The sequence below is a fragment of the Schistocerca piceifrons genome, chromosome 1 (genome assembly GCF_021461385.2).
Source record: "Schistocerca piceifrons isolate TAMUIC-IGC-003096 chromosome 1, iqSchPice1.1, whole genome shotgun sequence".
NCBI classification, from domain to species: domain Eukaryota; kingdom Metazoa; phylum Arthropoda; class Insecta; order Orthoptera; family Acrididae; genus Schistocerca; species Schistocerca piceifrons.
This window is the reverse complement of record NC_060138.1, coordinates 131955281-131974001: the sequence shown is the minus strand read 5'-3', so window position 1 is coordinate 131974001 and position 18721 is coordinate 131955281. Positions and strand designations below refer to the sequence as shown.

At 42.6% G+C, this 18721-nt stretch overlaps 1 protein-coding gene across 1 annotated transcript in view; it reads left to right on the top strand.

The window, feature by feature from the left end:
- LOC124792281 (RUS family member 1) overlaps positions 1–18721 on the top strand; it is a 138278-nt gene that overhangs the window by 13864 nt on the left and 105693 nt on the right. Inside the window, exon 2 of the mRNA XM_047257927.1 lies at positions 13673–13830. Coding sequence (XP_047113883.1) covers positions 13673–13830 — 158 coding nt within the window. The remainder of the gene's footprint in view (positions 1–13672; positions 13831–18721) is intronic.

Below are 18721 nucleotides of genomic sequence, written 5' to 3'. Positions count from 1 at the left end.
CTGCGTGCTGATGAGATGCATGGATGTTGAGGTAGAACAGTTGCTAACGGGCAACCTCTGGGGAACCTGGCGCACCTCACTTGTATAAGGCTTACTCAGGCACACATGGCTCCGTCTGAGTGGACCATTAATTCCCTAGCTGCTCCTGGGACCAAAATGGAACCCTTGAACTCTTCTGCTCCTCCTCCCAGCAGGAAGGCTGTACCACCTGGGAGTACACACACTCAGTCCAAGAACGAAGGAGGCTAGCCCTCCTGATAATCAGGATCAGTTGAACTATAGTATTCAAGCTCAAGAATTCATAAATCAAATTTTTTTTTCATAATTAACATTTGAAAATGTGTCGCTCTTGTATATCCATAAAGGCTTGGATGGACTTGCTGGTAGCCTGAAGTGTATAAAGTGGCTGAGGAATGGGTCCCTACTGGTTGAGACTAACAGGTCAAAGCAGATGGAACTACTTAGGAAGTCCAAAAAAATGGGTGAAAATGCTGTAATTGTTGAATTGCATAACTCCCTTGACTCGAGCAAGGGTGTGATCTCGTGCCATGAGATTACGGACGTCGACATAGCCAAACTTAAATAGGAATGGGCATTACTGGAGATAGTGGATGTAGAGCAAATGATGCGCAGGAATAATGGAGAAATTGAGAAGAAACCACCTTTATTCTGACCTTTAGTTTTCCAGTGCTGCATGAACACATCGTGGCAGGTTCCACTGATTTAGGGTTAGGCCGTATGTACCAAACCCTATGCAGTGCTACATTTTGGTCTTACAGTGCTGAGTTTTTGGGATGAAATGACCTGCGGGAAATGTGGAAACACAACTCATGAACCAGGGATTGACTGTCCATCTCCAGTGGTCTGTGTTAATTGCTCTGGGTGCCATCCAGTCTGGAGTCAAGACTGCCCTGTTTCTGCAGAGGAATTAAAAATTCAGGAACTAAAATCCAAGCGGATCCCCTATGCAGAAGCCAAAAAAATAATATAAGGTGATGAATGGTGCAGAAACCTGTTCCTAAGGTTGACACATATGACGCCCAGTGTACAACTATCCACCACAACCACCACCACCACCACCACCACCACCACCACCACCACCGGCAGCTGTACTTGCATGTGTACATGCCAAGGCAAAGTGGGTAAAGTTAAAGTAATCCAAGCAGATTGCACAGGAAAGACCAGCAACAGTTCTGCAGTGAGTGTCAAGAAGACACACAACAAGCAGGGTGCCTCTCAGTGCCCTCTTTCCCCCTCACCCTCAGAGGGACAGGGTGCAGATAAAGGATCATGAGGTTTGGGTCAAAAGCTGTCCGGAGTGCCGTCAGACGTAATTCTTTCATATCTGACTGTTGGAGGAGGACATCATGGAGTTAGATGCCTCAGATCCAGGCAACCCCTCCACTCCCCTCAGTCTACAAGTGCTTCACCTCTGTGGTGCAAAGATAGAGGTAAATTGAAACAACACCAATGAAATGGCTCCCATACTACATTAGAACTTGCAGGGGTTCAAGGTGCTTATGGACCCGTGGTCTAGGGGTAGCGTCTTTGATTCATAATCAAAACGTCTTCAGTCCCGGGTTCGATCCCCGCCACTGCCTAAAATTTGATAAATAATCAGCATTGGCGGCCGAAGGCTTCCGGCGTAAGAAGTCAGCCTCATTCTGCCAGCGGCCTTGACAAAGAGGGCGGAGGAGCGGATAGAGGTTCAGGGCACTCTCTTGTCCTAGGGGTGGGAAATTGCCCCTAAAGGCAGAAGAATCAGAAATGATCAACGACATGAGGATGCAGAAGGCAATGGAAACCACTACATTAAAGACACGTAACGTGTATCCACAGGACATGTGGCCTGCAATTGAAGAAGTGTCATGATGATCTCTCCATTGGCAAAAGATTCCGGAATAGTCCCCCATTCGGATCTCCGGGAGGGGACTGCCAAGGGGGAGGTTACCGTGAGAAAAAGATTGAATAATCTACGAAAGGATAACGTTCTACGAGTCGGGGCGTGGAATGTCAGAAGCTTGAACGTGGTAGGGAAACTAGAAAATCTGAAAAGGGAAATGCAAAGGCTCAATCTAGATATAGTAGGGGTCAGTGAAGTGAAGTGGAAGGAAGACAAGAATTTCTGGTCAGATGAGTATCGGGTAATATCAACAGCAGCAGAAAATGGTATAACAGGTGTAGGATTCGTTATGAATAGGAAGGTAGGGCAGAGGGTGTGTTACTGTGAACTGTTCAGTGACCGGGTTGTTCTAATCAGAATCGACTGCAGACCAACACCGACAACGATAGTTCAGGTATACATGCCGACGTCGCAAGCTGAAGATGAACAGATACAGAAAGTGTATGAGGATATTGAAAGGGTAATGCAGTATGTAAAGGGGGACGAAAATCTAATAGTCATGGGCGACTGGAATGCAGTTGTAGGGGAAGGAGTAGAAGAAAAGGTTACAGGAGAATATGGGCTTGGGACAAGGAATGAAAGAGGAGAAAGACTAATTGAGTTCTGTAACAAGTTTCAGCTAGTAATAGCGAATACCCTGTTCAAGAATTACAAGAGGAGGAGGTATACTTGGAAAAGGCCGGGAGATATGGGAAGATTTCAATTAGATTACATCATGGTCAGACAGAGATTCCGAAATCAGATACTGGTTTGTAAGGCATACCCAGGAGAAGATATAGACTCAGATCACAATATAGTAGTGATGAAGAGTAGGCTGAAGTTCAAGACATTAGTCAGGAAGAATCAATACGCAAAGAAGTGGGATACGGAAGTACTAAGGAATGACGAGATACGTTTGAAGTTCTCTAACGCTATAGATACAGCAATAAGGAATAGCGCAGTAGGCAGTACGGTTCAAGAGGAATGGACATCTCTAAAAAGGGCCATCACAGAAGTTGGGAAGGAAAACATAGGTACAAAGAAGGTAGCTGCGAAGAAACCATGGGTAACAGAAGAAATACTTCAGTTGATTGATGAAAGGAGGAAGTACAAACATGTTCTGGGAAAATCAGGAATACAGAAATACAAGTCGCTGAGGAATGAAATAAATAGGAAGTGCAGGGAAGCTAAGATGAAATGGCTGCAGGAAAAATGTGAAGACATCGAAAAAGATATAATTGTCGGAAGGACAGACTCAGCATACAGGAAAGTCAAAACAACCTTTGGTGACATTAAAAGCAATGGTGGTAACATTAAGGGTGCAACGGGAATTCCACTGTTAAATGCAGAGGAGAGAGCAGATAGGTGGAAAGAATACATTGAAAGCCTCTATGAGAGTGAAGATTTGTCTGATGTGATAGAAGAAGAAACAGGAGTCGATTTAGAAGAGATAGGGGATCCAGTATTAGAATCGGAATTTAAAAGAGCTTTGGAGGACTTACGGTCAAATAAGGCAGAAGGGATAGATAACATTCCATCAGAATTTCTAAAATCATTGTGGGAAGTGGCAACAAAACGACTATTCACGTTGGTGTGTAGAATATATGAGTCTGGCGACATACCATCTGACTTTCGGAAAAGCACCATCCACACAATTCCGAAGACAGCAAGAGCTGACAAGTGCGAGAATTATCGCACAATCAGCTTAACAGCTCATGCATCGAAGCTGCTTACAAGAATAATATATAGAAGAATGGAAAAGAAAATTGAGAATGCGCTAGGTGACCATCAGTTTGGCTTTAGGAAAAGTAAAGGGATGAGAGAGGCAATTCTGACATTACGGCTAATAATCGAAGCAAGGCTAAAGAAAAATCAAGACACTTTCATAGGATTTGTCGACCTGGAAAAAGTGTTCGACAATGTAAAATGGTGCAAGCTGTTCGAGATTGTGAAAAAAGTAGGGGTAAGCTATAGGGAGAGACGGGTCATATACAATATGTACAACAACCAAGAGGGAATAGTAAGAGTGGACGCTCAAGAACGAAGTGCTCGTATTAAGAAGGGTGTAAGACAAGGCTGTAGCCTTTCGCCCCTACTCTTCAATCTGTACGTCGAGGAAGCAATGATGGAAATAAAAGAAAGTTTCAGGAGTGGAATTAAAATACAAGGTGAAAGGATATCAATGATACGATTCGCTGACGACATTGCTATCCTGAGTGAAAGTGAAGAAGAATTAAATGATCTGCTGAACGGAATGAACAGTCTAATGAGTACACAGTATGGCTTGAGAGTAAATCGGAGAAAGACGAAGGTAATGAGAAGTTGTAGAAATGAGAACAGCGAGAAACTTAACATCAGGATTGATGGTCACGAAGTCAATGAAGTTAAGGAATTCTGCTACCTAGGCAGTAAGATAACCGATGACGAACGGAGCATGGAGGACGTCGAAAGCAGACTCGCTATGGCAAAAAATGCATTTCTGGCCAAGAGAAGTCTACTAATATCAAATACCGGCCTTAATTTGAGGAAGAAATTTCTGAGGATGTACGTCTGGAGTACAGCGTTGTATGGTAGTGAAACATGGACTGTGGGAAAACCGGAACAGAAGAGAATCAAAGCATTTGAGATGTGGTGCTATAGACAAATGTTGAAAATTAGGTGGACTGATAAGGTAAGGAATGAGGAGGTTCTACGCAGAATCGGAGAGGAAAAGAATATGTGGAAAACACTGGTAAGGAGAAGGGACAGGATGATAAGATATCTGCTAAGATGTGAGGGAATGACTTCCATGGTAGTAGAGGGAGCTGTAGAGAGCAAAAACTGTAGAGGAAGACAGAGATTGGAATACGTCAAGCAAGTAATTGAGGACGTAGGTTGCAAGTGCTACTCTGAGATGAAGAGGTTAGCACAGGATAGGAATTCGTGGCGGGCCGCATCAAACCAGTCAGCGGACTGACGACCCAAAAAAAAAAAAAAAAAAAAAAAAAAAAAAAAAAAAAAAAAAAAAAAAAAAAAAAAAAAAAATATGGAAGAATGGAAGAACTACCTCAGGGTAGACCACTGTGTCTGTAAAGGACAATCTGAATGGATAGACAGCTAGATGAGGTGGAGGTATTTTCATCAATACTGACGACCACTCCTTGCCTCTCCCTCTTACAGCAAATTTACAAGTAGTTGCCATAACAGTGCACATGCATCATCGTCGACAGTGTGTTCCCTTTACCTGCCCCCACATGATGTGCTCGACAAAGATGCCCTAACCAACCTTAATACACAGCTCCCCCGCCACTTTAACCTGTATGGTGATTTTAATGCACACAATGTGCTTTGGGGCTCTACAACTACCTGCCCCAGCGGTAGAGAAATTGAGAGGCTTCTCGTGTCATCACATCATCATGTGCATATTTGCTAAATATGGGACAGAGCATCCATTTCTGCATTGCAACTGGGTCAATTTCTGCCGTTGATGGAATGCAAAAGGAAACCGCTGTGATGGATGCTCAGTAAAATAGACTGGACATTTAATAGCCAGTTGTTCCAATTTGAACATTGTGCCAATGTCGAGGTATGGGTGGATCATATTACTAAAATGATCCACCATGCTGCTGAAGCACGCATTCCACAGTCCACTGAACAACTGAAAAGGCAACCTGTCCCTTGATGGAGTGATGAATACCATTCTGCAATCATCACTAGGCGTGCAGCTCTACGTAGGTTCAAGTGTAGGACAACTGCAGGGAATCATGCAGCCTTTCGGATGTCGAGGGCAAAGTGTCGCCAGATTATTCAAGAGAGCAAGAAGAGTTCCTGAACATCATTGTTTATTCCACGAGGAGTTCCGTTGTATGGGAGACCATCAGGAGAATTTCTGGGAGACGAAGGAGGTGCTCCTTGGATGATGTAATGGGAGAATGACACTCTCGAAACCAAGCCAAGAGACATTTCCCAGACTATGGCAGCCCATTTTGCCACAGTTACTGCAACCGCCAATCAGTATCCAGGTTTCCAGCACCATAAAGGAGTTGCTGAGTGGAGCATCTACAGCTACATCTATGTTATTGCTCTGCTATTCATAGTAAAGTGTCTGTCAGAGGGTCCAGTGAACCACTTTCAAACTGTCTCTCTACTGTTCCACTCTCGAACAGCGCGTGGGAAAAACAAGCACTTAAATTTTTCTGTGCGAGTCCTGAATTCTCTTATTTTATCATGTTCATCATTTCTTGCTATATAGGTGGGTGTCAATAGAATGTTTTCGCAATTGGAGGAGAAAACTGGTGATTGAAATTTTGTGAGAAGATCCCGTCACAACAAAAAAGCCTTTGTTTTAATGATTGCCACTCAAATTCAGGGTTCATGTCTGTGGCAGTATCTCCCCTATTTCGTTACAGTACAAAACGAGCTGCCCTTCTTTGAACTTTTTCGATGTCATCTGTCAGTCCCACCTGATGCAGATCCCACACTGCACAGAAATACTCCAGAATAGGGCAGAAAAGTGTGGTGTAAGCAGTCTCTTTAGTAGACCTGTTGCACCTTCTAAGTGTTCTGCCAATGAATCACAGTCTTTGGTTTGCTCTACCCACAACATTATCTATGTGATCATTCCAATTTAGGTTATTTGTAATTGTAATCGCTAAGCATTTAGTTGAATTTACAGTCTTCACGTTTGTGTGACATATCGCATAATTGAAATTTAGTGGATTTCTTTTAATACTCATATGAATAACTTCACACTTTTCTTTATTCAGGGTCGGTTGCCACTTTTTGCACCATACAGTTGTGTTATGTAAATCTTTTGCAATTTGTTTTGGTCATCTGATGACTTTACAAGACAGTAAATGACAGAATCATCTGCAAACAATCTAATAGGGCTACTCAGATTGTCTCCTATGTTGTTAATATCGATCAGAAACAATAGATGGCCTATAACACTTCCTTGGGGAACGCTGGATATTACTTCTGTTTTACTCGATGACTTTCTGTCTATTACTATGAACTGTGACCTTTCTGACAGGAAATCATGAATCCAGTTGCACAACTGAGGCGATATTCCATAGGCACGCAGTTTGGTTAGAAGACGCTTGTGAGGAACCGTGTCAAAAGCCTTCTGGAAATCTAAAAATATGGAATCAGTTTGACATCCCCTGTCAATAGCACTCTTTACTTGATAAGTATAAAGAGGTAGTTGTGTTTTGCAAGAATGATATTTTCTGAATCCATGCTGACTATGTGTTAATAAATCGTTTTCTTCGAGGTCCTTCATAATGTTTTAACACAGTATATGTTCCAAAACCCTGCTGGAAATCATCGTTAATGATATGGGGTTGTAATTCAGTGGATTACCCCTATTTCCCTTTTTTGGGTATTGGTGTGACTTGAGGAATTTTCCAGTCTTTAGGTACGGAACTTTCTGTGAGCGAGTGGTTGTATATAATTGCTAAATATGGAGCTATTGTATCAGCATACTCTGAAAGGAACCTGACTGGTATACAGTCAGCTGCTTTGCTACACCGAGGATATACACTTCTACGTTTCTCATCTTGGCAGTTGTTCTTGATTGGAATTCATGAATATTTACTTCATCTTCTTTGGTGAAGGAGTTTTGGAAAATCGTTTTTAATAACTTTGCTTTACTGACACTGTCATCAGTGACGTCACCGTTGTTTTCGCGCAGTGAAGGTATTGATTGCGTCTTCCCATTGGTGTGCTTTACGTATGACCAGAATCTCTTTGGGTTTTCTGCCAGCAGTTTGGACTTACGGTCCACCTCTGATGAAAATTGCAACTGCCCATTTTCCATGAGGGAGCTGGATTCTGCATTGTCTGCTGCTCATGACATATCCCCTGGTCACAGTAAAATCAATTACAGTATGCTGTGTCACCTCACAAGGCGAATCAAAGGTATCCTCCTCACACTTTTTATTGCCATTTGTGCATCAGGTCACTTTCCTGACTCACGGTGTGAGGCAATTTTAATTTCTCTTTTAAAACCTTAAGATCATATGTGCCCGAGTAGTTATCATAGTGTTGCCCTCACCAGCTGTGTGGGGAAGACCTTGGAGCAGGTGGTCAACTGCCACCTTGTCTGAATCTTACAATCCAGGCAACTCCTTAATTGCTTTCACTGGTTCAGAAGGTATCACTCCATCTTTGATAATATGGCCGTCCTGGAGGCGGGTATTCAACAGGCTTTCCTGTGGCGGCATCACCTTATAGGTATATTTTTTGACATTGAGAAGGCCTCTGATACTACTTGGAGGCATCTTATCCTCGAACAGCTTCACAAATGGGCTTTTCGTGGAAGTCTTCCCATTTTTATTCGGTCCTTTCTCCCACCTTGGTATTTTTGATACCGAGTTGGTGACATCCTATCTGATCACTTTCAGCAGGAGAACGGTGTCCCTCAGGGTAGCATTTTAAGTGTGACTGTCTTTGCGATAGCTATTAGTAATATTATGTCAGTAATGAAAAGTCCTGTCCAGTGTTCTTTGTTTGTGGATGAGTTCTCTCTGTTTTGCTCATCTTCATGCCTTGCAATGACAACATGTCAGTTGCAACTAACTCTTCAACATTTGGATGAATAGGTGCAGAAGAGTGGTTTTAAGTTTTCAACTGAGAAATCTGTGTGTGTTCGTTTTAACCGTTCTCGTTCCATTTTAAACTTTCCTAAGTTGAGGAAGAGGAACACTGTCCATACTTTTAAAGACACATGAGGTTTCTGGGCCTCATATTTGACTGTAAACTTACGTGGTTGCCACATCTTAAGAACCTTAAAAAACTGTCCCTTAAGACCCTTAAGTATTTTAAAATGCCTTAGCCACATTGCATGAGGAGGGGGGGGGGGGGGGGTCAGAAAGGACTTGTCTGCTCTGGTTTTACAGGGCGTTTGTGTGACCTTGGCTAGATTATGGGTGCACAGTGTATGAGTCTGCTAGACTCTATTATTTAAAGACATTGGATGTGGTGCACCATGAAGAGATTTGATTGGCCACCGAGATGTTTAAAACAAGCCCCATTCCAAGCCTCTGTGCAGAGGCTGGTAAACTGCCATATCACATCAGGCAACAGCTACTTACAGTGCACCTGGCATATAAAACACTGTGCACACCATAACATCTGTATACCATACCATTGCGTGGCCCCCAATGGAAATGCTTTTTCATAACCGACAATGGGCAACAAGGTCGTATGGGATTCGCCCACAGGATTGCCTTTTAGAGATGGTTGTGGCCAGTCTTCATGTTTTACATTGTGGTTGGAGCGGATTTCCACCTTGGCTCCCCCAGAAGCCCAGACTAATTTTAGACTTTACCAATTTTAAGAAAGATCGTACATCACATTTTACACTTCAATCTCTGTTTTTTAATGTTTTAGATATGCATCACGGCTTTGCCATAGTGTACAGTGATGACTACAAACAAGCGAATTCCCTTGGCTGCTCTATTGAGTTCGCTGACCCTGTCACCAGGATTTGCCTTTATGATGAGAATACCATTTTCCCTGAGGAGCTCCATGCAATCCTGAAGGCACTGGAGCAGATGCGTCGGGCAAAGGGTTTCGCATGTGCCCCAATTCCCTCTGTGCCTTACAGTCGTTACAGAATCTGTACCCAGGTGAGAACTTTTCCGATACGTCACCATCTATAGTTGCTCCAAGGCAGGGAAAGCAGGTGTCATTCTGTTGGGTGCCAGGGAATATAGGGATACGGGGAAGTGAACAGGCTGATTGGGCTGCCAAGGAGGCCTGCAGAGGACTGAATGTGGCACATTTTCCTATTCACTTGCAAGCTGTCATTTCTGTATTATATAGGAAGTTCGTGCAGGTGTGGGGTGAAGAATGACTGGTGATGAGAGACAGTAAGCTGCAGTTGGTGAAGTCAGCTATGTGGCAGTGGCGTTCCTCCTGCCAGTTGCTCAGGTGGAATCAAATGACCCTTACACTTCTCATCGGGCACTGCCTTCTTACATGTGGCTTCTTAACTATGGCAAGAGGATCTCCCATTTTGTGACGCTTGTGGTGTGCAAATCACTGTACGCCATATTTTAACAGAGTGCATTTTATACCATGATACGAGGGCAGAGGCAAATTTCGGTGTGGATCTGCCCTCTATTTTAGATGATGCAGAGACAAGTGTGATTAAAGTTTTAAAGTTTTGTGGTGCGTCTGGACTCTGGCCTACCCTTTTAGACTGGAGGTTTTAGTGTTTTTGCAGAGTGGCCAGCTCCTCCTTTTTTATTCTTATGGTCAGCCTGTCACATTCATCAGATATATAGTTTTAACTCCTTGTACCACATTCTTCCTGTTTCATTAAGGTTCTAGAATTGGCATGATACCTCATTTCGTGCTTCCTTGTGGGTACACACATAGTTTTCGACAGTTTGTTCCTTTTAGTTTCCATGTTGTTTTATACCCTATTTGGGGTCCTTTTCTGAACTCATCTCAAACTGTTTTCACGTGGGTGCTAAAGACCTTGCTGTTGTGTGCTCTTCCCAACATATCCGCAACCACACATTGAGATAGCAATCCACAATAAAAGTTACAATTTTTGTCACTGTCATTAAGAGCAAACGATTATGACAGATTTAGTTCTTCCCACATGAGACTTTTTTTTTTAATCCTTTATTTGTCAGGTTTATTACATAAACTGCCATTTTATGGACTTAGCTTGGTTAGCACTTGCCTAGTTAGTGAGTAAATGTGCATCTACATACATCTTTCTGATTTTCCCAATTTGCGAATCAGCTATTGTGATATTATTCAGTGCATTAGCAAAGTAAATACTACTAATGTGATTATTATTTACTCTCAAGTTGAAAGTGCATCAACAATGACACAGCATCTAAGTAAATTGTTTATATGAGTGAGTGCTGCCTGTTCTTTCAGACACTTAGTCACCTCAATGGGCTGTGAATCCACCACTTTTAGTGTGTATGCACCATCACATTGAACCTCCTGTGGGAACCTCAAAGTAGTGAGCATGGAGGACACGGATGGGTACTGGAGATAGGTGGGGCTCTGTGGGAAAGTGGGTCAGCCGAGTGGTGTACCGAGATAGTTCGCGCAGTTGTGATAAATACCGTGTCCGTGTGGCACGGTACTTAACCCAACTGCCTAGTAAGCAGATCCCAGGTTGAAATCCTGATCTGGCACACATTTTCATTTAGCACTGCTAACGCCACATAAAGTCCCGATGCAGGTGACATCATGAGTTCCTTCCCTTTCCTCTCATTCTCCCCCCCCCCCTCCCCTCCGACAGCCCTTCTCTCCCCATCCTCCACCTTCAGTTGTTGACATAATAGCAAAAGCTAGCATTGATTACACCTAGATGTAGCATGATGTGACGAGGAATTGGTCAAGATATTCAACTTCTGATCATGTGTGAGCAATCACAGTATTCATCTTGCTAACAGTGTTATCAGTCTTAAATGTATCCAGAATATCAAATACTTATTGAGAGGAGACATTAAATTTTCGCTATCCTTTGCTCATAACTTGAAAATTTTCTGATACAGTAATGTTGATTTTATTGACAATAACTCAGTTTCTCTGTAGGAAACAAGGCAAAGCCGTGGACCCAATTTGTCAACAAGGCACTGTGCAAGCTACTGCTAGCTCCATAACGGCGTGGGCTGTGTTTACACAGAATGGAGTGGGTCCTCTGGTCCAAATGAACTGATCATTGACCGGAAATGGATATGTTTGGCTACTTGAAGACCATTTGCAGCAAATAATGATGGAATTTTTATGGATGACAGTGGGCCATGCCACCAGGCCACAACTGTTCGTGACTGGTCTGAAGAACATTCTGAACAATTCAAGCGAATAATTTGGACTGTGGTTTTTACAGAATACTTGAGACACTCTGTGTCAATCATGCTAATTCAGTGAGAAAGAAGTTCAGTGAATCATTTGAGGTTAATATTGGACTATATGACTAGGCATAGACCACTGATACTGTATCATGTTTTCTTCTATTTTCTGATTTTGTTTTCCGTGTTGGAAATTGTGCTTCATTAACAACTGAAATTCATATTCTCTGTTTAAGTAATCAGTAACACACCATTCTGCTTTTAGAAGATGTTAGTGGATTTCTGGTAAACCAAACAAACTGATGAAAGTCATGAGATACCTCCTAATATCATGTTGGACCTTCTTCTGCCCGGTGTAATGCAGCTATTCCACATAACATGGAATCAACAAGCCGTTGGATGTCCCCTGCAGAAATATTGGGACATGCTGCCTTTATAGCTGTCCATAATTATGAAAATGTTGCCAGTTCTGGATTTTGTGCACAAACTGACCTCTCAATTATGTCCAATAAATATTCGATGGGATTCTTGTCAGGCAACCTTAATGGCCAAATTATTTGCTCCAATTGTCCAGAATATTCTTCAGACCAGTCACGAACAGTTGTTCGCATTGCTCATTGTCATCCAAATGGCGTATTGTCATCCAAAAAAATTTCATTGTTTGCTGCAAATGGTATTCAAATAGCCAAACATATCCATTTCCAGTTGATGATCAGTTCATTTGGACCAGAGGATCCAGTCCATTACAAGTCAACACAGCCCACACCATTATGGAGCCACCACTTGCTTGCACAGTGCCATGTTGACAACTCGAGTCATTGCTGTATGGAGTCTGCACCACACTCGGACCCAAACATCACCTCTTACCAACTTAAATGTGGACTCATCTGACCAGGCCATGATTTTCCAGTCATGTAATGTTCAATCAATATGGTCACAATCCCAGGAGAGGCACTTCCGATAGTGTCTTGCTGTCAGCAAAGACATTCGCGTTGGTTGTCTGCTGCCATAGCCCATTAATGCCAGATTTTGTATCACTGTCCTAATGGATACGTTCATTGTACATCGGGCATTGATTTCTGTGGTTATTTCACAGTGTGTTACTTGCTTGTTAGCACTGGTGACTCTGTGCAAACGCTGCCGCTCTCGGTTGTTAAGTGAAGGCCATTGACCACTGCGCTGTCCTTGGTGAGCGGTAATGCCTGAAATTTGGTGTTCTCAGCACACTCTTGACACTAAGGATCTTGGAGTATTGATTTCCCAAACAGTTTCTGAAATGGAATGTCAAACATGCATCACTCCAACTACCATCCCATGTTCGATGTCTGTTAATTTCTATCGTGCAGCCATAACCTCATGGAAACCTTTTCACATGAATCACCTGAGTACAAATGACAGCTCCGCCAATGTACTACCCATTTATACCTTTTGTATGCAATACTACCGCCATCTGTATATGTGCATATAACTATCCCATGACTTTTGTCACCACAGTGTGTCCAGGTTTGTGCAATTACTTCTTGCAGATGAGATCATCTTTGAGGCAAATAGCATGGAATGTATAAATGGAAAAGAAGTAATTCAATTTGAAAAAATAATGTAAGCTACATCCCCTCCCTCTCCTCAACCCACACAGATTAAGCTCAGCCTAAAAAAGAAAAAAAATGGCACAGACTCCATGGTTTGAGGATATTTTATGCTCCTGAAATGCTTAGTAGCTGTATCATTCCTATATTTTCCAGCAGCAATCACCTCTGTTTTTTGTTTGGATAGCTGCAGGACAGAAATCTTCCATGATGACAGCGTTGTCAAAACAGTCTTTGCATTTTTTTTCCAATGTGAACCAAACTGTCGTATTGAATCTGACCTTCAGTCTCCTTGAAATATGTTTGAAACATGGAAACATTCAATACTGCATTCATATTGTTAAAACTTGTACTGTTCAAAGCATTCCAGGTAGTAACAATATTCTTTATGTCCTCAGTTCAGGATGACATTGTTTGTGTGGAATCATCAGTTTCTTATACTCACACTTATCGTGTCCGTCTGTTGGAGTTCCTGCGCCAAGTATTTCTGCCACAAGGCTACCCTGATAGTGTTAGCAGTGACTACTTCAACTACCAGATATGGGATACAGTTCAGGTAAGATGACAATTTCTGTAGCTTGTAAATTTTTAGGCTACTTTACAGATGACTCTAATTTTGAGTACACACGTAATTTATTTATTCATTTATTTATTTCATCTTTGAGAGTTTTGATGTTATTGATGGTTATGGTTAGTGCAAATTGAGCAATAGATAGGATACATATAATAACAGTAAAAAAAAAAAAAAAAAAAAGTTAAATCATGTGGATTTACATACATGCAGTGTGATAAGTTAAAATTTTAGGTCTTTTTCTGCACAATCAAAAAATTCCTCTATTGCACTAAAAGCCTTCTTTTTCAGCCAGTTTTGTAGAAGATTTCTGAAGGTTTTTAACAAGGTAGTAAGTGCTTTTGGTGGCAGTGCATTGAACAATTTTATACGAAGGTATGTACAGCTGTTATGAGTCTTGCTTAGTCTTGTAAAGGGTTGGTCAATCTTTTGTTTGTTTCATATATTGTGACAATGAAATTGTTGCCTTAATTTGTATCTGTCTTGGTTTTCTTTTGTATAGACTGCAACTAAAGATACACAATGATGGTATTGTCATGGCACCCAGTTTCTTGAAACTTGGCATTCAAGATACATTGTTTTTGAAAATACTTGCTACACATCTAAGAGCCTTTTTCTGCCACCTAAAAACTCTTTTTTTTCCCCAGTGGAGTTGTCCCAAAGTAGTATGCAGTATGTTATGTAGCTATGAAAAAGTGCATAATAGGAGTTGAACATAATGTTTTGACTCACACATGCTCTAAATGTATTGCATATAGACTTTTTATGGAGGTTCCAACTTAATTTGGAATCCAAGGGTCCATTCAGATGTTTAACTGACACACAATCATTGTTGATATTGCCTAAACCAAAAATTAAATTTTCAGTTTTATTCTGGTTTACAGTTAACTCATTGCCTTTAAACCAGATACTAGGAATTATTAGGTTGGCTTTGCTTTGTTCCCTTAAGTCCTCTGTCATTTCCAGTTGAAATTAAGGTGGTATCATCAGCTATAGAACAGATTTACCTGGTATTATATAGGTATGGTCTCTTTTCTTTCTGACATGTATGTCCAAAAGAACAGACACCATTGATTGATCAGCAGCTGTACTGAATCATGACGAAAGAAATATCAGGTACTCAGCTGCAATGGGGCATTGAATGAACTCAACAGTGACAGATGAAAGTTTGTGCCAGACCGAAGTCGAACCTGGATTTCCCCCATCTAATCAAAATCTCCAGATGCTGCATGCTATAAAGCAGCGCCCCTATGCATTAATCCACTTGCTTGCAGCTTAATTGCATTCCACACAGAAATATTGTAAAGCCATTTGGCGTATATATATTATATAGGAATGATGTATGTTCTTTCAGTATGTCCGAGTATCTGTATCCATAGTTGACAGAGGTGGTGTAGAATGTAAACAGGGTTGCAGATGTGATGCTTGCACTTCCCCACATATTTGCAGAGAAGATATTTTAGTTACTTTGCTAGCTGGTGTATAGGTCTGTCAGCATGGGAGATTAGTTTTTGTACAAGGTTATGGTCTGTGAAGGCTTCAGTGAGGCCCTGGTATATTTCAAGTGGGACCCCTTGTCACTGCAGGTTTCTGGCTGTTTAGGAGAGATTCCTTTAGATGGCCCATGAATAAGTGGGCGTAGGATGGTACACCCACATGACACCATCCTATGCCAACCTATTTGTGGGCCATCTAGAGGAATTCTTCCTAAACATCCAAAATCCTAAACCACTCACCTGGTTCAGATTCATTGATATCTTTGCGATGTTGATTGAGAGTGAGGACAACCTATCCACATTTCTCCAGAACCTCAACAACTTCTCCCCCACTTACTTCACCTGTTCCTACTCAACCCAACCTGCCATGATCCTAGATGTTGGCCTCCACCTCAAAGATGGCTACGTCGGTATCTCTGTCCACATCAAATCTACTAACCACTAGCAATACCTCCACTTCGATGGCTGTCACCCTTTCCATACAGAGAAGTCCCTTCCATACAGCCTAGACACCCTTGGTCATCGCATCTGCAGTGATGATTGGCTCCTCTCGAAATATACCGATGGTCTAGCTGAGGCCTTCACAGCATGTAATTATCCTCCCAACCTTGTACAAAAACAAATCTCCAGTGCCTTATTTTTCCAGTCTACAACCAACACAATATACTCGTCCATCCCTGTTCAACCCCTGCTCCCAGCCCCTTACCTCATGGGTCTTACCCCTGTAATAGACCTAGATGCAAGACCTGTCCCATACATCCTCCCATCACCACCTGCTCCAGTCCAGTAATGAAACATCACCTATCCCATGAAAGGCAGGGCTACCTGTGAAACCAAACATGTCATCTACAAGCTAAGCGGCAACCACAGTGCTGCATTCTATGTGGGCATGACAACCAACAAGCTATCCGTTATAGCCATGAGCAACAGGCAAGCAATGCACAGCAGAGAATGGAGATGAGAAGCCACCAGGTAGGGGAGTTGCTGGAGGTATCGCTAACAATGAACGGACAGGACAGATGAACAAATAGGGCACAGCAGACACTACGACCGACCAGAACAGAACACAAAGCAAGCAAGCAAGAACTGAGGTGATAAACACGGCGAGACAACAACAATGCAGGAACACTCCAAACAATGACAATATGTATCTCAGCATACAGAACTAGAATGCAGTACGCCCGAGATGCACACGCAAACTGCAGCGAGTACCAGATTGCTGGGGTAGCACCACTCGGCCACCTAAATACATGACCATGGGAAACATGATTGGCTGTGGACTACACATGATGCAGAGGGTGGTGCACTCGCATGGCGAGGCTCGCAGCGCAGATGCACACCGGAGCACATATACCCCTAGTGGGTATCCATGTCCATACCCTATGGCGCGCACTCAACTTCCGCACCTTCGAACACCAGATTTTCTGTCCACATGAATAGTCATCGACAAACTGTCCAAGAAACAAGTGGACCACCCTGTTGCTGAGCACACTGCCAAACATGGCATCCTTCATTTCAGGGACTGCTTCACAGCCTGTGCCATATGGATCCTTCCAACCAACACCAGATTCTCTGAACTGCGCAGGTGAGAACTTTCCATGCAATATATCCTATGTTCCCGTAACCCTCCCGGCCTCAACCTTCATTAGTCATCATCCTCACCCATCCAGCCCCTTCCCTGTTCCCATTCCAGCACTACACAGCCCTCATTCCACCATCACACCCAGTCTTTTTACATCTCTCCTTTTCTGCTACCTTCCCCACCTCTTCCCTGCCCCCTGTCTAACTTCCCAACTGTACATAACTGCCCTACACCCTCTCTCCACATCATCCCTTTGCGCTCATCAGCAGCACTGCACTGACAGCCACCCATATCCTACTATCCCTCCCCCCTCCCATGCTAGAGTGCTCCTTACCCCCAACCAGTCGCTACTCCCATCATGCACTGGTGCTGCTGCTCGCAGTGTGGCTTCAGGTGCCCGAGACTGCAGGTGCAGTGTGGCTTCAGGTGCCCGAGACTGCAGGTGTGTGTGTGTGTGTGTGTGTGTGTGGTTGGTTTATTTTTGACAAAAGACATAGTGGCCGAAAGCTTTATCTGTGACAATCTTTTTGTTGTGCCTATCTCCGCTATATAGTGAGTAGCTATTTTCCTTTTCATAATATTGTTACATTCCATCCTGTGTTTTCCATTGTTTGATTAGTTGAGTTATTTGTAGGATCGGCATTTATCTTTCTGGGATAGTGTCATTCAGAAGATCAAAAATCTTTGTATTGTAGTCCAGATGTGACATTAGGACCATAGTGTTGCCCTTGTCAGCAGCAGAATTAGTTGCCTTGTCCTCTCACAGATTTTACAGTGGTACTCATTCTTTCTTGGATATGTTGGATCTTGTCATTGGTGCCTTGGTTAAGGGCTCTACAAGTTTCAGGGCACACCTCTTCTACTGCTTCTGGTGGTAGTAAAGCTGCAACATGCTCAACAGAGCTAATATAATCTTCTGTTGGTAGCATTTTTGCATTAGGGGCAAAATTTAACCCCCTTAAATCCTTGTCTAAATGTTTGCCAGTGAGATTAATTACTGTTGGGCTGAGTGCACTGTGGCTTGGCTTTTTGTGCAAGATGTCAAGGTTTTCTTCCTAGCGTGCAAACACTAAGGGAATGTGTGTTTCAAGGAATATCAGTAAAGACTATGAATAACAAAAGAGAACCCTATCATGTAGGTGGCATTGGTAGTCACTTGGCTATAAACAGTGACACGGGGCCAAAAGTAGTTCATAGTCGAGTTGGAGTCCAGTGAGTGAGCACACTTAACAGCAAAACAGCATCTGAAGAAGATGAGTGGGTTGGTTGGCAAAGTATTGTACATAAAATGTAAACAACAGCTTTGTTGTGTACCAGGAAGTAACCATTATGCAGGAGTACTTCTGGGAAGTATGGAAGATACGAGTGAGTTACCAGTGGAAGTGAACTTGAGAGGGTGGGTTGTGAGTCATGCATGGATAGATGAGTCAGGAAAGCAATAGCCCATGAACGACGAAGGTTCCTAGTTCAAGACCTTAACCAGCACACAGTTTCAATCTTACAGAAAGGTTTAAATCTATGCTTACATCACTGCACGGAGATGATTCATTCTCAGGACAGAATTGCTATCAAACTCGGTAATTATATAACAGTTATGAAAATTCATGGGTGGAGCAATACATAAAATAAAGGAAAGGGAACCACTCATCTGTAGCTGATCAATGCATGGAGCACAGGAACACATAACAGAAAACAGCATTCACACTTGCGTTTGAGCAAGAGCTCTTTTTCTAACCAAAGTACGCACATACACACACAACCTCTCAGACATCCAAACATACGCTCCTGTAGCCACAGT